The sequence below is a fragment of the Syngnathoides biaculeatus genome, chromosome 4, assembly GCF_019802595.1.
Source record: "Syngnathoides biaculeatus isolate LvHL_M chromosome 4, ASM1980259v1, whole genome shotgun sequence".
NCBI lineage: Eukaryota > Metazoa > Chordata > Actinopteri > Syngnathiformes > Syngnathidae > Syngnathoides > Syngnathoides biaculeatus.
In genome coordinates, this window is record NC_084643.1 from 27122508 (window position 1) to 27145065 (window position 22558).

The following is a 22558-nucleotide window of genomic DNA, read 5'->3' on the forward strand; positions in this document are numbered from 1 at the left end:
GGTTTGGATTTAGCACTAGTTTGTTGTTTGTTTTTTCCCCCACCCATTGGGAAAAGTGTCACCTCTAGTAAAACGAGAATACACCGCTCATTTTGGAGGCAAATAAAAACGCCCGGCCTATTTGTTAGTGGTTTTACGGTATCGAGTAAAAGAAGATATAGACCGTGAAGGGGAGAGATGAAACAAAGAAATATATACAAGGTGAAATTTCAATGCAGAGCAGCTGGCAGACTGAGAGTGTGTGTGTGGGTGTGTGTGTGTGTGCACATATTTTGACACTCCATTTCTTTACCTGTCTATTGCTTCCACTTCCCCTATCCCCATTTGACTCATCAGTGTGTGTTCGCATGTGCAAAACACACACACCCCTGCATCCCTACTATTGAGTGATTAGTTTTCATGCAATACACACGCAAGTCCTTCTGCTCGTGGGACTCCTGTCAGGAGCACAATATGTCCACTGTTTTGTCTCCATGCTAATTAAACAGAGTAAATCCAATGGCAGAGAGATGCAAGAGTAGGAGGGAGACAGTTGCTGAAGATAGGGATTAGCAAAAGGAGACAAACTTTAACAAATGGCACGATCTGCCGACAGGCAATAATGAAAAACTCAAATATCTCATAATTAATGATTCTCCATTTAGTATGGAGTTCTAATTTGGGAGCAATCATTAAAATCTCAAGGAGGAATCTATCCTTAAGGACCCCCAAGAAATGTTGAAAATCAATTGAAACCAAAACAAAATGGCTGTGCTTATGTATTGTTGGCCAGTGGTCATTGAGACTTTATTATTCTCATAATAGATATACCGAAAAAAAACTTTTGGGTGCTAAGTCAAAGAGGCGTCAGTTGCTTAACATCTAAATCATTTCCAGAAATTGGGTTATGACATCTGCCTCACAGTTCTGAGGACCAGGGTTCAAATCCCAACCTCCCTGTGTGGATTTTGCATGTTGTCCCAATACCTGTGTGGATTTCTTCGGATACTTGGGTTTGCTCCCACAACCCAAGAACATGCATGGAACGTGTGTAGTTGATTGAAGACTCTAAATTGCCCATAGGTGTGAATGTGAGTGGAAATAGATGTTTATTTGTATACCCTGCGATCGGCTGGTGACCAGTTCAAGGTGTACCCTGCCTCCTGCCCAAAGTTAGCTGGGATAGGCTTTAGTATGCCCAAATTGAGGTTGCAGACTTTCTTTGTCTCATTAGGCACAGGTTCTTGAGAATTTTTGGTGGTTTTACTCATGATGAGAGAGGCTTACCAGATTGCATGTTGCTGAGTGAAATTCTGTAGTTTGTGGCCTTATTGGCATCCATTTTAGGTCTCCATTGACGAGAAGACCAGATCCTTATTATCGCAGCGTATTTATGACATTAACTCAAAACAGTTGTGAATAGACTCCAAAAGACAACTTCCTGTCACCTAGCTCGAAAAATGCATGCAACTAATTGTATATTAAGCTTGTCCTTACAGCGACTGAGCTTACTTTGTTACATTTTTACAGCTGTCACTTCAAAAAAACATACAATCGGACCCCTGTTTAGTTCTCAGGTTCTCAGGCTCCAACAGACCAGAAAAAAAAATACAAAAAAAAAAAACAAACAAAACGAAAACACTGAAAGTAAGTTTTTAAAATGTTTTCTTTTTAACCAATAAAAATCTGAATATTGAGTGGGAGGTGGCTTTCTCAAAAACTGCTCTTACCACACACGCACACATCCAGGGTAAAAGACAAAAAGGCTGGAAACAAGAGCCCCAAATGAGGCCTCGGGTTTCACGGGCCATGAAAAATTCATAATTCCAGAGCCATACATGAAACTCTAGAAGGAATTAGTACTGATAGCGGGAGATGGCAGGAAGGAGTCCACACTGAGCAGCTCTACTTTTTTTTTTTTACATAAGCTTGTTGCTCCATCAGTAGTAAACATCACTGCAAACATAAACAAAATACGTAGCATGTATTGCGGGAATGTGTGTGCGCCTGGTGCAGTTATCGAGGCTTCTTATAAAGTCGTGCTTAATCGATCGTAATTGGATTCATGCTGTGCTTTCTGAAGAAATTCAAAAGAAATTAGGGGAAAGAAATGAAGCACTGATTTGATTTGAACCTACAAACCTAATTAATGATTTGTAACAGCAACCACATAAAAGGCTAAGCCACAGTTTGTGATAGTTTTAAGTCCACATGTAATTCTTTTCGTTTTATGTTTAGTTTGGCAGTTAACTTCCACTGGGAGTAACAACAAATACCTTAAAAATATAGAAATACACAAAACCTTTTTTGAAAGATTCCTCACTATTTCAATTTGCCATAATGCCACTTGATGTGGAGGTAGTGGTTTTTACAAATGACAGGTAAAAAAAAAACACGCTCCATTGGTTTATGCTTTGAGGCTTCCAAAAAATGTCACGATACTCTTCCGCCCGTGAGCAGAATCTCAACATCCTGACAAAAACCCTGAGAGAAAAAGAACCACCACTTGAACTTAGCAGAACTGTACTTGATATATAAGTTAAAATGAATTTTTAAAAAAAGACTGAAAAAAATGTACTGATGTGCAGGAGACCATTTTTCACAGTCCATCATAAAATGTAATGAGTGAATGGGAGAGAGCACAAGGCCGCAGGCAAAGAGGAGGAGAGGGAGGCTAAGAAAGGTCAGTAAAGAATGCTTTTCTGCAAGCGAAAAGAAGAGACAGTGGGTGGGAAGGAAAAAAAACATGTCTGATCACGGCCGAGACCTTAAAGGTTCTCAGTTTGGATGAGTAAGCATGGGCATGGAAGAAAATGACGATGAAGAAGAAGATGAAGAAGAGGTGAGGCAAATGTGCCATCGCAAGCGGCGGGAGGCTCGGTCTTTACAAAACAAGGCCAGACGCAGTCAAAGACTTCCTTTCACTCACTAAGTATGGACGGCCACGTGTATAGAATGGGGCATTGTGTCAGATTCTCTTGCTGTGTGTGTGTGTGTGTTGTGTGTGTGTGTGTGTGTGTGTGTGTGTGTGTGTGTGTGTGTGTGTGTGTGTGATTGTCGAGTCCAAGTGTAGTGATCAAAGCCGCTACAAACCACCCAGAGAGATCCTCCCCTTCCTCTCGGAGCCCACCATCCCACCTGGCCTCCCCCTCCTCCTTCCATCTGGCTCTTGTACAAAAAGTTGGAAATTAAAATTCCCTCAGAAAATGTGTAATTCCCAGGCAATAAATAAATGGAGGACGGGAAGGCTGGTTAATTCATCAAAACCATTTACAAACACTGAATATGTGCTTTATGTAACACAGTCACTGTGTTTAGAGTCAGAAAATAAAGTGAACTGAACTAGAAGCGTCAACATTTTTGGGGCTGAAATTGAAGAATTGTTGTAACTTTGGAAAACATTGGTCAATTTTTGCTCATTTTGAATAAATAGGGGACGGGGTGGCTAAAAATGGTCAATTTTTGAAAATGTTGAAATGACTTGATCAGATGTATTGTGTGTTTTCGCTGTTAAAATTGTGCTTAATTTGAGTAGAATTTTGTAAATTTAGGAATTGTCAATTTCAAATTCAAAATGACAGTTCAGAAAAGTTTATAACATTTTATAAAAGTTAGCATATGTTTTACTCAAATTAGAAAAAAATTTATTCCTGATGACCTAAATGTGATTTCTTTTTCATAAATCTAGTAAACATTCAGCAATTTAGAAAATGTCCAGAAAATGTGTAAATGTTTGTACATTTTTGTAATTCTTTACAAAAGGTTATGAAAAAATTCCATCATTTGTATATTTTCATTAAAGTTTAAAAATGTAAAAAAATGTAAAAAAGAATAGCTTAAGGAGTTATGGTTCAGGTTAGAAAAATAGCCTTAATAATCTCTTTAAAATAACCACCATGTTTCAATTTCACGATCATGGTATTCCATCACACACACACACACACACACACAATGATACATGACCAAATGCGTGACTATGATTGCTTATCATTCAGCATTCAGACACACATCACGACAGCCAATGAGCTCTGTGGGCTCTTTAGAGCAATCAATCCGATTGGGCCTGTTCGGGTTTTCGCGATACCCACCAGCTGTGACCCTGAATGGCTGCGGTAGTGCACCGTGGGACAGGATCACAGCATAATGGGCGACAGCAGGAGACGGCAGCTTTGGCAATTTCGTCATGCCAAGCGCGGGCATGAGCGCGCACACGCACATAAAGAAAGAAACGCCATGTGATCTCTGCCACAAAGCCAAGTTGACGCACATTTCTAAAAATTGCACAAACTCCTACGTACAGAACATGTCGTGTCTCACATATGTACAAAATGCACACACACATGAAGGCCACATAGGAGCAAAGTGCAGCATCCTTAAACATCAACTTCACACATATAGCCAGCTACCCACATGCACGAACAACTTCAACAACCAACACCAACAGTCCACGCCATTTTGAACTAACGCTAATCTCAAAGAGTGTGTGTGTCTATGGAAATATGAATGTCATGTAACCAGAAGCCAAGGAATGGCCAGGGAAGCAACAGAACCTCCAATGTTCCACCCGCTGAAGAACCACCCCCCACCCCCCCCCCCCCCAAACACTACCCCTCCTTCGCCTTCCCTCCTCTCCAGCAGCTGAATCACGGGACGTGTCTTCGACCATTCAACTAGCAAGGAAATCAAGGATACTTTTCACACTCATCCCGACGCTCCATTCATCTGGTTTCGCTAAAATCTCATCTTAAAAAATAATTTAAATGAGTGCCCAAAATGTTTCCAAGCTGAGAGCATGGTCAAAAAAAACCTGAGGGTGGAACGGAGCTAGTGGAAATTGAACATACTATGCAAGCGTGATTTAATAAAATACATTCATTCATTTTGTAGACCACTTATCCTGTTTTGGGTGAGGGGTCTGCTGGAGCCTGTCCTAAGTGACTTTTGGGCAAGAGGTGGGGTACACCGTAGACCGGTCGCTAGCCACTCACAAGGTAAACATAATGGAGACATACAAGCATTCACTTCAATGGACAATTCAGAGTCCTCAATGAACCAACATGCATGTTTTCAGAAAGTCGGAGGAAGCCGCAGTATCCAGAATCGAACTCCCAACCTTGGAACTGTGAGGCCAAGGGGCTAACCACTTAACGTTCCAATGTTGGCCTTTAAAATGTTAATTTAGCAAGGCTTGCATTAACATATGTTTTCAGAACAAGGACAGTTTTCTAAGAGGAAGCACTGATTTCCATATTACCTGTAAAGAGTCATAAAAACGTCTGATTCAAGGCGCATTTGGTATCGGGTGAAATAAAGCAAATCCCAAAAGAAAAAACAAAAACAAAACTTGTTTTCTGTAAAGTCATTTTGTCATTTGCTTTTTTCAATGAGCAAAGGAGCAGGAAAATTTATTAAAATCAAATTGGATTTTGGTGGGGGGAAAAGTGAGAGACTTGATTTTTCCATATTCACGCTGTACATGTTGCTGCCTTTCTCACAGATGACGCGGATTCGATTCCAGGCCAGTTCCCCAACAGTCAACCACTGCTGGTTCACCCCCCATAAAAAAAACAAAAAAAAAAGTTGGGTTGTGTCAGAATGGGAACACGGCATAAAAACTGTGCCTAACAAATCGTGAGAGTGACTTGATGGGACAAGCCAAAAGTCACAACATCAACAACAACATTGTTCAACTCACCTTGCGTCGTAAAAAAAAGAAGTTAAACACTGGAAGACAATTTGCATGGCAGCACATGCACACAATGAATGTTTGTGGGCGTGTCACACACGGAATGATACAACAACACACTCACCCCTCTTTCTCCACCGTTTGTGTGATTGTTTGTGCCTGTTTGCTTAGCCAGTACACTACAACTAATGGACTGAGTGGACACATAAAAGTTGTTTACAAGAGAAACAAAAACAAAGATGGCTCACTGCTTCCTTGTCCCACATCAAACTCAATGGTGACCATTATAAAGTCTCAGCTGGCGACATGACATTTAGTAGCCACGTCCAACATGAGTAGACCCACAAAAGTCTTTACTTAACTGTAGATGGGGGTGGCATCTATTGGGATCTAGTGGGATTACAGACGGTTTTTTTGGGGGGGAACACTAATAAACAATGTTTCTGGTATATGGCAATTGATGTTGGGTGAAAGCGGAATACATGAGAAGGACTTTTACAAAGTGCGTCAGTTTTGGTTAGCAGTGGATTTGAAATGGGCTCTGCAATTAACTCTTTAATGGCCTGGTGTAAACAGCAGTGTATATGAACTGAAATTCCACACTTACAGTGCCGCATTATTTGAGGGATGCATTTTGAATCAGTTGAGCTAAGAAACAGTTTCAGCTCCTGTTTTGGTCAGCAATAGAATTTAAATAGCTTTGGCGTTTAACTCGTGAACCACAGTCTATGAACTGACGTAATGACAATTACACCAGTGTGTTTTTTTTCCCCTGATGAGGCGAGAGCCCCTTTTTTTGACAGAGAAAAATACGCCCGACTAATAGTGTTTAATGGCCATGCATATGAATGATGGCTTCTATAAAATGAGATAATTATAATTGAAAAAATTACATTTTTTGAGGGAGGTGTTTGTGTGTCGAAATTAAAATGGTCTTTTTGACCATCCCTGAGTATTGCTAATGCTGTTTTGTTCAGCAAATGAGTTCAAATGGCATCAGTCGTTAACTCTCTAATGTCTGCATGTCTAACCTTCTGACCCCAAAAAAGGATGCTTGTATATTAGGGAGGTAATTATTAGGTGGCTGACGCACCCCGGCTAATATTCATTAATGTCCGTGTGTGAACGACAGCGTCTATATGATATGATTCTAACAGCAATAGAGGCGTCAAGGGGGGCATTTATGACAGATAGATGCTAGATAGATAGATAGATAGATAGATAGATAGATAGAAGATAGATAGATAGATAGATAGATAGATAGATAGATAGATAGATAGATAGATAGATAGATAGATAGATAGATAGATAGATAGATAGATAGATAGATAGATAGATAGATAGATAGATAGATAGATCGATAGATAGATAGATAGATAGATAGATAGATAGATAGATAGATAGATAGATGATAGATAGATAGATAGATAGATAGATAGATAGATAGAAGATAGATAGATAGATAGATAGATAGATAGATAGATAGATAGATAGATAGATAGATAGATAGATAGATAGATAGATAGATAGATAGATAGATAGATAGATAGATAGATAGATAGATAGATGGGCTATGATGATATTACTTATCAAAAGTTGACACCTTGTAGTGTCAGTGATGTGGGATCAGTATAATTCTTGGTAAATGTCTGATCAAGTCACATACATACTACTGTTAACAGTGCAAGTTTCGTGGTTTCAGCAGGTTTTACATTGTGATAAAAATAACAAAACTTTTTTAAAAAAAACGTGAAAGTTGTACCATTTTTGTGCATCTCAACACGCCCTCCGCAGAAAACCACTCCAAATAAAGCGCCAAGGTACGTTTGCGACCACCGATCTTACCTTGGCCGAATCCTGCGTGGACGAACCCCAGGAGGAAGAGGAAGGCGCCCGGCGTGGCGCACATCCACCGCCCGCGTCCTACTAGTCCACTTCTCCCCATGTCCACGAGAAGAACTCCTCTGTCAGTCCACGGGAAAGAAGAAGGAAAAAAAACCACGCACAAACGGAATAAAATTAAAATGAAGGTATGGGGGAATTAAAGAAAAAAAAAAGAAAACAGCTCCCTCCGCGCAAAACACACAAACTCAATAGACGTGGCGCTTCTAATCCTGGAGTCCCGAAATTGTTTTTCAAGTGGAGGGTGTCCCTTCCCTTCACGCGTGTCTGCGCGCGGCTGCCGCCTGACTTGCTGCTCCAGCATCCACGCACCCTCACCGAAAGTGAGCGAGACAGAGAGAGAGAGAGAGAGAGAGAGAGAGAGAGAGAGAAGAGAGAGAGAGAGAGAGAGTGAGGGAGGAAGGGAGAGGAAGGAGGAAGGAAGGAAGAGAGACGTGCCGCCGCCCTCTGCGCGGAATTATCGCCATTTAACACTTGCACCTAACCTTTTTTCTAAATCTCATTTCAATTCAATTCGACTACCAAGGAACACGTCTGATTAACAATTAAAAAAGACGCACCATTCCCTATCATATTGAACCCTTTAAAACACCACATACACATTACATAGTGTACCTCAACGTAATAATGCAAACTTACATGGTGTTTTTGTTATCATTATCATTATTATGATTGTTATTCTCATCATTGGTGATCCATGTTTGAGGTGCGTATAGCAAGCACGTGTAGCATGCGTGCGTGTAGCCTGACTGACTGATGACCGCCCCCCAACGGCCACTTCCGGGACCCAAATTATATATTGCACACATGCACTACTGAAAACACGGAATGTGTACTCTAATCATCTACTGCAGTGATTCCAAACATTTATTGAGCCAAGGCGCATCTTACATTTGAAAAAAAAAAAAAAAGAAATTGCGCACCAACAAACAAAAACAAAAAATTGGATTCGCAAGTCAATTAAACACTTCCTGCCATCTAATATTATAGTAGTTATTTGTTCTGCCTGTCTTTATATGCCACTCCCATAGATAGATGAACAAAGATACAATATTTGTTGGAAAATAAACAACCTCTCTCTAACCTCTTGAACAATTAAGTGAAATTTGATAAATTACCACAGTCCACCAGAAGAGTTCCCCCAGCACACCGACGTGACACGACACATTGGCCTCGGAATCACTTATCCAGTGTGATTCAATTCACTAGTTCAGAATTTGTGGTAATAATGGTCTTTTTTTTTATTGTGGCTGCCAGAGAGGTGCTAAGTGGTGTAGAAATGTCAAATTTATTTGTATAGTCCTAAAGTACAAATGAGTCTCAAAAAGGTCTTTACAGGCGTAGTTCACAAGAATCAACAACGTCCCGTGTCGAGACCTTCATTCTAGCCATGAAAACAGGATCATATGAGTAGAGATCCCCCTTCCAGAGAAAAACGGAAGTTGAGTGGGCAACATTTTATCACATGATTTGATGTGATGCAATGTTAGTTTAAAGAGCGTGAGAGTCCATTAAATGGAATAGGGTAGAGAGCTGTAGCGAAGAGGTTCTCCTGAGGACCTGGTCAGTCAGTATAATCCTTACAGTAAAAAACTCACATCATTCATCGCCACCAAGTCCCCATCTGACCAGAGGAGGAAAGTGAAGAAGTGGCACTAAAACAGGCCAAAATCCAGCTGTCAGGGATTGAGGCAGGGCAAGAGACGAGTTGTGCACCTGCCATGAACGGAGCTCTTTGTAATTATTTAATCAATAAAGTAAACACAATATTAAAGGAGGACTTTGTCCAAAACTCATATGTACAATAAACCCTCCAATCTGAAGTAATATTATTATTACATATATTTTGGAGATTAATTTAAAAAAAAATTGAAAATAAAGAACATTTTTTAAATCCACGCATTACATGGATATGTGTCAACTTTCACAGCCAACACAGAAGAAACGTCCTTGACACCTGCCCTGTGCTTAGCATTACAGTCCATTTGTTCTAGCTAGGCCAAGATGCTGACATGTTGTGCACCAAATTGCAACAAAACTGAGAAAACGCACCCAAATGTGTCATTCTTTAACCTCCCGTAGTCTCAACCTGACAGGATAAACCAGTGGCTGTCACAGTTGAGGCTCGTTCATGAGCTGGGGAAATTTGCACGCATCCAACCATTACTGGTTATTAGCCGCTTAGCTATAGCCTCTCGGGCCGGTACCGACTGAACAACAACATACTTTATGAGGTGGAATGGTGGAACAGCTGTAAGGCATTGGCCTCACAGTTATGAGGACCCGGGTTCAATCCCGGATCTCCCTGTGTGGAGTGCTAACAGTTGGTATGCTAGACTGTATTCAGACTGTAATTTGAGTAAGGAAAGACAGACCAATAAGGATTACACATTATTTATCCCATGTAATCAAGTACTCTTTCTTTTTTGTGCGTGAATGAGAGGTGTGGAGAAGGAAGAGTGAAGCTCCAGGGAGAAGAGATGGGGAGGGTGGACAACTTCAACTACTTGGGGTCAACAATACAGAGCAATGGTGAATGTGGTAAGGAAGTGAAGAAACGAGTCCAAGCGGGATGGAACAGTTGGCGGAAAGTGTCTGGTTTTCTATGCGACAGAAGAGTCTCCACTCGGATGAAGGGCAAAGTTTATAAAACAGTGGTGAGGCCGGCCTTGATGTACGGATTTGAGACGGTGGTACTGAAGAAACAACAGGAAGCAGAACTGGAGGTAGTAGAAATAAAGATGTTGAGGTTTTCGCTTGGTGTGAACAGGTTAGACAGAGCAGTCTTCGATGGTTTGGACATGTTCAGAGGCGAGTGAGTGAGTATATTGGTAGACGGGTGCTGAGGATGGAGCTGCCAGGCAAAAGAGCGAGAGGACGACCAAAGAAAAGGTTGATGGATGTTGTGAGGGACCACATGAGGACAGTGGGTGTTAGAGAGGAGGATGCACGAGATAGCCTTAGATGGAAAAAGATGACACGTTGTAGTGACCCCTAACAGGACAAGGCAAAAGGAAAAGAAGAAAGAATCAAGTACTCTTTCAAAAGCATAATGTGAATGGCTAAAATTTGGAAATTCTAAGCTGTTTGCAATGACAATAAATATTTCAATTCTAAACATGAAGCAAGATGGAAAAATCCAAAAACCCAACAAAATCCTTCAATACCTCTAAATTTACATAAAACTTCAGGGTTCAAACTGTGACAGACTTCACAACATGAGAGTTTTTTTTTATTTTTTGCTTCATGATTTTGAGTGAAAAAAAAAATCTTCCCAAAAAAATAAGAAACCTGCCAAAGCGAATCAGTGTATATTTTGCTTGAGCTCCCTTCTCAATGATGTTGCTGCACAGTCATTTTTGTTGCAGCCTGGCCCCGGCATCATGCATTGTAAATGGCCGTAGTAAAATATGCACTGGCTGCCATTTGTCATCACGGCAGCCCCCGCGAGCTCTGCACTCTGCCGCCGCAAGTCGCGGCGACCCGGCGGGACCCGTAAAAGCCTTTTTATGCTGCCACTTTATTGGGAATGGGGAAAGCAATAAGTTACACGGAAACATATGGAACGCTCAGATATGGATCAGCACTCAACCCTCACGAGCGTTCAGTGCCAACGGGGGAGTCTGCAGCTTGCTTGCTATACTTGTAATTCGCTTAGTTCGCATTGGTGCAAAAATATTGGTTTCATTACACGGGCGGGAATATAAAACCCTCAGTCAAATTCCCCAAGAAATATTCTATCACTCAAATTCTTACAAATGCTAACAATCAATGCTGGAATTTAGCATATTACAGGAAAGCGCTGTTTATAGTGGGGGATAAGTTTTAGATGAATTCATCCATCAATTCATTCATTCATTTTCCAAGCCACTTATCCTCACAAGGGTTGCGGGAGTGCTGGAGACTATCCCAGCTGACTTCAGGTGAAAGGGGGACAATACCCTGAAATGGTCACCAGTCAGTAACGACGGGAAATATAAAAAAAAAACATATATATTACAAGATGAAAACTTGGTGAAAAAAGGCAGACATAAAAATTGTACATTATGCTGTCAGGAATTGGTTCAACCAATTATTATACCAATACTGTATCATCAGATGTACTTGAGTACTGAAAGGCAGACCCATGTGAATTGTACATTGATCTCTGTAGTCAGGTACTTTTTATTTCAAAAGGCTCGTGCCACTGAATAATATGCCAATATCCTCACATTTGGTTAGATAACATATAGCAAGATAGGAGCAACCTGTTCTCCGTGGCCGTACGGGCCGAGCTTAAATCTCTGAGTTACATAATGACCCTCAGGTACGCGCTTTAATCAGCGAATAGACAGTGCAACAAATAATCACATCTATAACTTTTCGTCCTCGCATCTAGCTCTCTGACACGCAAGTGGATTAGCGGCCCAGGTGGTCCATGTAGACGTAGACGTGTTGAAAAATGAGACGGAAAAGCCACTCGTTTAGCGCCTCCCCTCTAGCAAACAAATGAGGGAAAATCATGCAGCATCAATCATTTGATGGATTTGAGTGCTTTGGCAGCTGTTTGACGGACAGACAGACAGACAGACAAGGGACAAGTAGAAAAGTCATCTAATTGAATTGTTTCCTGAGGGACACGACAACTTAAAACGCACACACACGCACACACAGGAGGATTTACCAGTGAGAACAAAACAACACGGTGGCGATAAATTGGATTGAAAAATCCCCTGCAGCATGCGACCCCAAAAAGAAGGATTGCACGTTTCACATCAAAATAATGTGCCGCTAATTGCATTTGTTTACATAAGGGACTATCTGTAAAATGGCTGGGATGCATTCAAGACTGATTCAGCTCAGCTGCAATGGGTAGTTAATAAAGGGGAGGGTTTTCTTTTTTTGTAAATGAATATCTGCTGGGATACAAGTCAAAAGTTAAGTCATAAGTCATGACGACAAACTATTCAAAACACTAGTAGGCATACAACCATGAGTTGCTCGTGAGACTAAACTGCACTAGTTGACATTTGTAATCTACTAGTACGACTTGTGAAACACGAGATGTTAACTAGGAAAATGCCACTGGTGGTACCTTTGAGTAGCACACAGTTGTCAATTATAGAGAAATTTTGCCTCCTACTGGTAAGACAGTCACTCTACTAACTGAATTGTCTTACTAATAAGGACACAGAGACAACTTGAACATGGAACTTATAATGGTTTTTCAAAAAAAATATTTAAATTCTTTAAAAAGTTACTATCCTTGATATCCATCTTAAGGTCCAAGTGGTCAAACTGCTTTCCATACTTATCCACTACTGTCCTTGGGTCTAGTAGTGTTACTCGTGCGGCACAGAAACGGTTAATTGTAAACTAGTAGGCCATAAGTGCCATGAGGTGCCACGAGTGGTAGAAAAAGAAAAGTAAGACAGTCATTTTACTTGTGCTTTGAATTATTCTACTAGACACGACAAAGGGTATAATAGTACATGGACCTTAAGATGGATATCAAAAATATCAATGGGTCACATGACTTCAAAATAATAGCAGACCAATGTGACTAACCAGATGATTCCACGTTTTCAGTATATTTTTTATTGCTACATGGCAAACAAGTTACCAGTAGAAGCAGTCCATTCTCAGAAAACCAATAAGACCCAGCATTCATAGTATACAGTGCTTTGTGAACGTATTTGGCCCCCTTGAACTTTTCAACCTTTCGCCCCATTTCAGACTTCAAACATAAAGATATAACATTTTTATTTTTTGTCAAGAATCAACAACAAGTGGGAGACAATCGTGAAGTGGAAAAAAATTTATTGGATATTTTGTACTTTTTTAAGAAATAAAAAACTGAAAAGTGGGGTGTGTAATATTATTCGGCTCCTTTACTTTCAGTACAGCAAAATCACAACAGAAGTTCAGTGAGGATCTCTGAATGATCCAATGTTGACTGTTGATGATAAATAGAATCCACCTGTGTGGAATCAAGTCTCCGTATAAATTCACCTGCTCTGTGATAGTCTCACGGTTGTGTTTGAAGTGCAGAGAGCATCATGAAGACCAAGGGACACACCAGGCAGGTCCGAGATACTGTTGTGGAGAAGTTCAAGGCCGGATTTGGATACTAAGAGATTTTCCAAGCTTTAAACATCTCAAGGAGCATTGTGCAAGCAATCATATTGAAATGGAAGGAGTATCAGATCACTGCAAATCTACCACGACCCGGCTGTCCCTCTAAACTTTCACGTCGAACAAGGAGAAGACTGATCAGAGATGCAGCCAAGAGACCCATGATCACTCTGGATGAACTGCAGAGCTCTACAGCTGAGGTGGGAGAGTCTGTCCATAGGACAACAATCAGTTGTACACGACAAATCTGGCCTTTGTGGAAGAGTGGCAAGAAGAAAGCCATTTCTCAAAGATATCCATAAAAAGTCTCATTTAAAGTTTGCCACAAGCCACCTGGAAGACACACCAAGAAGAAGGTGCTCTAGTCAACTGAAACCAAAATCAAACTTTTTGGCCACAATGCAAAACGATATGTTTGGTGTAAAAGCAACATAGCTCATCACCCTGAACACACCATCCCCAGTGTCAAACATGGTGGTGGCAGCCTCATGGTTTGGCCCTATTTTTGGTCAGCTGGGGCAGCGAAGATGGTTAAAATTGATGGGAAGATCAATGGAGCCAAATACAGGACCATTCTGGAAGAAAACCTGTTGGAGTCTGGGGCGGAGGTTTATCTGCTAACAGGACAAAGATCAAAAACATAAAGCCAAATCTACAATGGAATGGTTCACAAATAAACGTATCCAGGTGTTAGAATGGCCAAGTCAAAGTCCAGACCTGAATCCAATCGAGAATCTGTGGGCAGAGCTTAAGACTTCTGTTCACGAATGCTCTCCATCCAACTTCACTGAACTTGAGCTGTTTTCCAAGGAAGAATGGGCAAGAATTTCAGTCACTCGATATGCAAAACTGAGAGAGACATACCCCAAGTGACTTGCAGCTGTAATTGCAGCAAAAGTTGCCGCTACAAAGTATTAATGCAAGGGGGGTGAATAATATTGCACACCCCAATTTTCAGGTTTTTATTTGTTAAAAAAGTATAAAATATCTAAGAAATTTCGTGCCACTTCATGATTGTGTCCCACTTGTTATTGATTCTTGACAAAAAAAAAAAAAAAATATATATAATATATATATATATATATATATATATATATATATATATATATATATTTATGTTTGAAGCCTGAAATTTCTCACCAGTGAGGAGAAAGAACATATCGTTACTTGAACATTAAATTGGATGTTGGATAATGAATCAGTGCTCACAAGGCTTTCCATATATGGCTGCTAGTTAGGCTTACTAGTGTTAATATCACATCACAGTATTTTACTAGTCAGAAATAATTATGTATAATAATGGGCGAAAGAAATCTCCACAAATCCAGGAAAGGAACTTTGAAGGGCAGATGGTGGTGGACTTAGCAAAAAGGATGGAGATGGCTGTAGTGAACACTTATTTCCAGAAGAGGGAGGAACATATAGTGACCTACAAGAGCGGAGGTAGAACCATGCAGGTAGATTATATTTTGTGCAGACGATGTAATCTGAAGGAGGTTACTGACTGTAAAGTAGTGGTAGGGGAGAGTGTAACTCGACAGCATAGGATGGTAGTATGTAGGATGATTCTGGTGGTGGGTAGGAAGATTAAGAAGACAAAGGTAGAGCAGAGAACCATGTGGTGGAAGCTGAGAAAGGAAGAATGTTGTGCGGCCTTCCGGAAAGAGGTGAGACAGGCTCTCGATGGACAACCGAAGCTCCCGGAAGACTGGACGACGACAGCCAAGGTGATCAGAGAGACAGGCAGGAGAGTACTTGGTGTGTCATCTGGTAGGAAAGGGGAGAAGGAGACTTGGTGGTGGAACCCCAAAATACAGGGAGTCATACAAGGAAAGAGATTAGCGAAGAAGAAGTGGGATACTGAGAGGACTGAGGAGAGGCGAAAGGAGTACATCGAGATGCGACGTAGGGCAAAGGTAGAGGTGGCAAAGGCTAAACAAGAGGCATATGAAGACATGTACACCAGGTTGGACACGAAAGAAGGAGAAAAGGATCTCTACAGGTTGGCCAGACAGAGGGATAGAGATGGGAAGGATGTGCAGAAGGTTAGGGTGATTAAGGATAGAGATGGAAATGTGTTGACTGGTGCCGGTAGTGTGCTAAATAGACGGAAAGAATACTTTGAGAAGTTGATGAATGAAGAAAATGAGAGAGAAGGAAGAGTTGAAGAGGCAAGAGTGAAGGACCAGGAAGTGGAAATGATTACTAAGGGGGAAGTCAGAAAGGCACTACAAAGGATGAAAAATGGAAAGTCCTGATGACATACTGGTAGAGGTATGGAAGCAATTTGGAGAGATGGCTGTGGAGTTTTTGACCAACTTATTCAACAGAATACTAGCGGGCGAAAAGATGCCTGAAGAATGGAGGAAAAGTGTTCTAGTTCCCATTTTTAAGAACAAAGGGGATGTTCAGAGCTGTGGGAACTATAGAGGAATAAAGTTGATGAGCCACACAATGAAGTTATGGGAAAGAGTAGTGGAGGCTAGACTCAGGACAGAAGTAAGTATCTGCGAGCAACAGTATGGTTTCATGCCTAGAAAGAGTACCACAGATGCATTATTTGCCTTGAGGATGCTCGTGGAAAAGTACAGAGAAGGTCAGAAGGAGCTACATTGTGTCTTTGTGGATCTAGAGAAAGCCTATGACAGAGTACCAATAGAGGAACTGTGGTACTGCATGCGTAAGTCTGGTGTGGCAGAGAAGTATGTTAAAATAGTACAGGACATGTATGATGGCAGCAGAACAATGGTGAGGTGTGCCTTAGGTGTGACAGACAAATTTAAGGTGCAGGTGGGACTGCATCAGGGATCAGCTCTGAGCCCCTTCCTGTTTGCAGTGGTAATGGATAGGCTGACAGATGAGGTTAGACTGGAATCCCCTTGGACCATGATGTTCGCAGATGGTATTGTGATATGCAGTGAAAGCAGGGAGCATGCAGAGGAACAATTAGAAAGATGGAGACATGCACTGGAAAGGAGAGGAATGAAGATTAGCCGAAGTAAAACAGAATATATGTGCGTGAATGAGAAAAGTGGAGGGGGAAGAGTGAGGCTACAGGGAGAAGAGATAGCGAGGGTGGACGACTTCAAATACTTGGGGTCAACAACACAGAGCAATGGAGAGTGTGGTCAGGAAGCGAAGAAACGGGTCCAAGCAGGTTGGAACAGCTGGCGAAAGGTGTCTGGTGTGTTATGTGACAGAAGAGTCTCTGCTAGGATGAAGGGCAAAGTTTACAAAACAGTGGTGAGGGCGGCCATGATGTACGGATTAGAGACGGTGGCACTGAAGAAACAACAGGAAGCTGAACTGGAGGTGGCAGAAATGAAGATGTTGAGGTTCTCGTTCGGAGTGACCAGGTTGGATAGGATTAGAAATGAGCTCATTAGAGGGGCAGCCAAAGCTGGATGTTTTGGAGACAAGATTCGAGAGAGCAGACTTCGATGGTTTGGACATGTACAGAGGCGAGAGAGTGAGTATATTGGAAGAAGGGTGCTGAGGATGGAGCTCCCAGGCAAAAGAGCGAGAGGAAGACCAAAGAGAAGGTTTATGGATGTGGTGAGGGAAGACCTGAGGGCAGTTGGGGTTAGAGAGGAAGATGCAGGAGATAGGCTAAGATGGCAAAAGATGACACGCTGTGACGACCCCTAACGGGACAAGCCGAAAGGAAAAGAAGAAGAAGAAGAATGGGAGAAAAGTGGGACTGGTGGACAAAAGTTACCAGTAAGACCCAATGGTTCTACAAGTGGGCTGAATTGTTTTCCTCAAAAGGACAAAGGGTGCCACATGGGCTTTCAGGACACAATATCAAAAACATTGAGTAAAGACTTCAACAGCTTTTAGTAGTGAACCTTGTGTAAGACCTCAAAATGTCACATGAATGGAAGCAGATAGCGCCACATGGACCTGTTAGGCCAACCCATGAAGTGTCATCTGACATGTAGCCACAGCGCATTGCCTTCAATATGCATTTATCACCCTAACGGAATACAACGTAACATGTTAGCATTATAATTGGAGTTTAACCAAATTGTTTGCCATCCGCACGGGGAGGCACACATCGCCGCTGCCGCCGTGATCCACTGTTTTTGTTCTATTAGAGACTGATTCAATTCTAGATATCCACTAGCAGCGTCAGGACAAGAGGCAATTTCCAAGCCTTTGTTGCGCTACAAATCAAATCAAGTATCCCGTTGAATGTAATTCCCCAAACATTCTCCGGAGGATTGAGCCGGAAGGCTTTTCCTTTCTTAATGTTAGCCCAGTAATAGTGTGCAGCGATGTAGATAAATCGCAGCGTTAATGTAGCATAGCATTATGGCTTTAATAAACCTCCCATGTACAAGAAGATATGATAAGTAACATGCAAAGTCAGACACCGAGGTGGTCCATTTGACGTTTTGCCATACATCCTCGGCAGAAAGTCAACAATAGTATACAGCGGTGAAGTAGAAGTTGGGAAAGGGGGGATAAAAAAGTCAGGGGGGAACTCAGTTTTTGAACATTGAAAAAAAAATGGGACTATTTCAAATGATAGCATTATATTTGAAGACATTAGGCACATACATGCATATTCATTCTTTTTTTTTTTTTTTTTTCCATAAATGCAACCTGGCAGAAATGTATTTCAATAAAATGTCAAAAACCATTTTGGACAATGGTTGTTGATGCTAACAGTTTGTAGATTTGAAAACGCAAACATTTGAACATGGTAAATGACAGGGTGAGACAGTATTTAAGATGCACCGTCACAGTGCTAAAAGCGCTTTATAAACCCTCACATTCACCCATTCATTCATACACAAATGGGTGACTGCTGCCATGAAAGATACTGCCCGGTACACTGGGAGCAAATTAGAGTTCAGTGTCTTGCTCAAGGACAGTGGTAGCCAGGATTTGAATCAATGATCCTTTAGTCACTGGACGAACCTGCTCGACCAACTGATCCACAGCCGCCCTTCCTATGTTCTACATCAAGGACAAATCAAGAATGTTTGACCTCAAGAAGTTCAAACCAGATTAAAAAAAAAAAAATTAGAGCAAGATTTACAGACCCAAATGAACATTTGGATGTTTTAACATAATTCTGTTGAGGGAAAAAACATGTTAAAATATATCTCAATCAGAACAATCATCAAAGTGGGCCTCAAAAAGTCAGGGCCAAAAAAGTCAATTCAGACTACCATGGTTTAGGCTCAAAAAATGATGTGGGTGTTTGTAGTGATAGCATAACTGTCTCAACCCTTCAAAAAAAACAGTTAACAAACAAGGCCAAAGGCTTCCATGATGAAATAGTCTTGTTCAAAACAAGTCGGTCAAAGAAAGTAAAAACTTTAAGATTGGACCAAAAGAAGCACAAAACAGATTAAAAACATTTTGTTGGTCGACCATGTTTTTGAATTTTAAAAAAATCATATATTTGGATGATTTGAAAAGCTAGTATTAACATTTAAATCCATGAAAATGCTAGCCTATGAAAACACGGGATCTTCACATCCATTCATCCATTTTCTTAGCTGCTTATCCTCACAAGGGTCGCGGGTTGTGCTGGAGCCTATCCCAGCTGTCAACGGGCAGGAGGCGGGGTACACCCTTAACTGGTTGCCAGCCAATCGCAGGGCACATGGAGACAAACAGCCGCACTCAGAATAGGGGCAATTCAGAGTGTCCAATTATTGTTGCACGTTTTTGGCATGTGGGAGGAAACCGAAGTGCCTGGAAAAAACCCACGCAGGCACAGTGATAACATACAAACTCCACACAGGCGGGGCCAGGATTGAACCTGGGTCCTCAGAACTGTGAGGCCAACACTTTCCAGCTGATCCACCATGCCATGGATCCTCACATGCATGTAGAAATACCACGCAATTAAAACAATAATGGTTGACCACGTGAAGTGGAACAATAACTGAGCTTTTGAAAATGATAGCTTCTAAATTAGGATATGCTCTTCAAAAGTGTAGCTGGTGAAACCAGTGTAGAATCTGGCAGCTGCACTCCATGTCAGCTACAAAGCAAATACTGGTCACTAGCAGACAAGGCGTTGCCACGTTACCTGCCGTGCAATCGGGTGGCATCTCTGCAAATTTCCCTGGAGAAATCCTCTTGTGCCCTTACAAATGGCACTTCAATCCAAAGCGGGGTGCCGGCGAATCCCTCAAACAGACTCCCATCACCCCCACGGGGAGAGTTTAAACTTTAAGAATACCACGCTAGGGCTGTGAGGCGGAATTATGAGAAAAAGCAACAATAATGCGACGGGATAATGCAACGCCAACACCGGTGGCCCCTGACAGACGCAGCAGATGTGTTCAGTGAGCCGCAAGCAGATAAGCAATTAATCCCAGTCTCTCTTCGTAGGTGTTAATTCTGCGGCAATCAGCCCGAGTGCTTTTTGATTAGCTCATTATTACCTCGCGCACACTCCTGGAAGCTCAAGTCACATTTAATTAGCAGTGCCAACCCAGTGGTGACCAATATTGCGGCAATTAAATCATTAGGAAACGGCTGCGGCCACAGCATCCTCATTGGAATGCGAATGCGTTATTACAGAGAAAATTATACCCAAAAAATCTGCACATGCTGTTTTTCTAACAAGAAAACCATAATAGAATATCACATCGTTACTAGCTAAATAATGATCCATCTATCTCAGCTGGCACGTACAATATTCTTCTTCTCTGCTGGGACTACAGTTTCTGAGCTCTATTTTCTCCTTGTACTTGTTACAGTGTACATTGCTAGTCGATGTGCTTTGATTGCTTATTTTTGGCGGGGGCTGTCGAGGGGCTTGGAACCGATTAGGCTATTTACATGTAAAAATTGCTTCTACTTAAGAATTAATTTCCTAAGTAGAGGTATCACTGTACTTATGTGAATATATTTTTTTATAATAGTAATTAGTAAAAGAAATGATATATACAGATCATACTATATACATTAAGATTTAGAAATATACATATAATCAAGAATATCCATTCATTAAATTACATATGGTATTGTGTATATATTATTTGTAGTACCACACTAATTAATTAATATCTTATAAAAATCTATTACTTTTGGTGTTGTTAAAAGCCATTGATGTAAGCCAATCAATCAAGATTATAGGTGAACAGATTTCCGCGATTCATTTGGAGAGGAAACACGGGTAGGGAGTTTTACCAATGTTCTCTTTTCAAAGAAAAGATGAGGAAACCTGTGCACTGATGTTTTCCATCCGCGTGCCTCCATCACCTCATCAATTTTCCTGCGCATGAAAGAAACCCTTTGCGGCTACTTAGTATGACCCCACTGCACGTTAGAGGCTGCTGTCAAGCCCGTTCTGCCCAGTGTGGGAGACATGCACAGCTGTTGGACAATGGGTAAACAATTTATGCCACCCACATGTTTTGCACAGCCAATAGCCGGAGACCACTGTACAGTACAGTAAAAAGGCATAAAATATGAACTGTTATATATTCTCGTATAAATGGCGGCACCGTGGTGCAGCTGTAGACCGTTAGTCTCACAGTTCTAAGGTCCAGGGTTTAATCCCAGCCCCGCCTGTGTGGAGTTTGCATGTTCTCCACGTACATGCGTGGTTTTTCTCCGGGTACTCCTGTTTCCGACTACCACCCCAAAAACAGTTTCACACTCTAAATTGCTGTTAGGTGTGATTGTGAGTGTGACTGTTGTCTGTCTCCATGTGCCCTGTGATTGGCTGGCATCCAGTTCAGGGTGTAACCCGGCTCCTGCCCTTTGACAGCTGGGATAGGCTCCAGCAAACCGGTGATTATTGTGAGGATAAGCGGTTCAAAAAAATGGATGGATAGACGGATATTTATAGCAGAGATGCAAACATTGAAGTGCTTTATATATGCAATATGCAATATATTAAAGTAGTAGTCAAGTATTCACTCTGTACATTCTACAGTGAGTTGTTGGTAATATTGAAAAGTATACACTAAAAAAACACATTGTTGTACTTAAGTAAAACATACTGATACTTGTGTAAAGAAAGAAACTAATCCCGTAAATTCATAGACTTGTTTGTAAATAGATTATGCATGTTTGCAGATAATTGCTGGAAACAAGCCAAGACTGAGAACTGTGTCGTGCTCAGTTATGGAGAAATAGCGTAAAACTCTTTTCCACCATATTTTGTTTTCCAGATTTTTTGGGGTATGGCTAAAACTGTGCCCGGTAACACACTAGAATGAGTTGTCCCTCTCACACTGTGTAAAAATTGAGTGCCTTCATTCTATCATTACCTATCCAGCACTTTTGTGAGTTATTTGCAAATACTTGTCCTCGTGATTCCCAGCAAGGCATACACAATGTCCATGATTATGAATCCTCTTTTTTTTGTACTTCCCATATTTGGATTGTTAACAACACTCATCTTTGTGGTCTGTCAAATTAGTAAAACATTTTTATGACGTTATAGATAGTTCAAGTCTAAGTAAAAAATGACCAATATATGAACAGTAATGCAGTGTCAAGAACAGATACCTGAAATAGGGTTACTACTTTATGACGGTAACAAAGTATTTAGTTACCTCCCACCATCGATGTTTACAGTCAGTGTAAGTCCCACTGAGTGGCAGAGACATTGAAGGGCAACACACCCACCGCTTGTGTGTTTGCCTTTAAAAGCTTGCGGGGGTTTTGCAAGGATGTGTGTATGTGTGTTGACATTCTAAAAGAGGTGTAAGATCAAGGGTCATTTCAACTGTCGCTTCCCCCGTGCTCTTGCTCCAATCCCTTGCAGCTCTTTCAGCTGCTGTTTGAAAATCATCAATGTGGCACAGCCTCAAAACGCTGTAGTGTGGAATTGTTCTGGTCTATTCACAGTCTTAAACCATAGTACACAGAAATGCTACATATACTGTCAATGTC

At 41.2% G+C, this 22558-nt stretch overlaps 1 protein-coding gene across 5 annotated transcripts in view; it reads right to left on the minus strand.

Moving 5' to 3' along the window:
* Positions 1–22324, minus strand: part of LOC133499170 (netrin receptor UNC5C-like) — a 259981-nt gene extending 237657 nt beyond the window's left edge. For 2 of the 5 annotated variants that reach the window (XM_061816822.1, XM_061816824.1), the window contains exon 1: positions 7511–7861. In XM_061816822.1, coding sequence (XP_061672806.1) covers positions 7511–7610 — 100 coding nt within the window. In that variant the 5' untranslated portion in view covers positions 7611–7861. Of the gene's footprint in view, positions 1–7510; positions 7862–22171 lie in introns of those variants that run through there. The other 3 variants (XM_061816820.1, XM_061816821.1, XM_061816823.1) reach the window with 3 other exon arrangements.
* Positions 22325–22558: the final 234 nt, after the last annotated feature.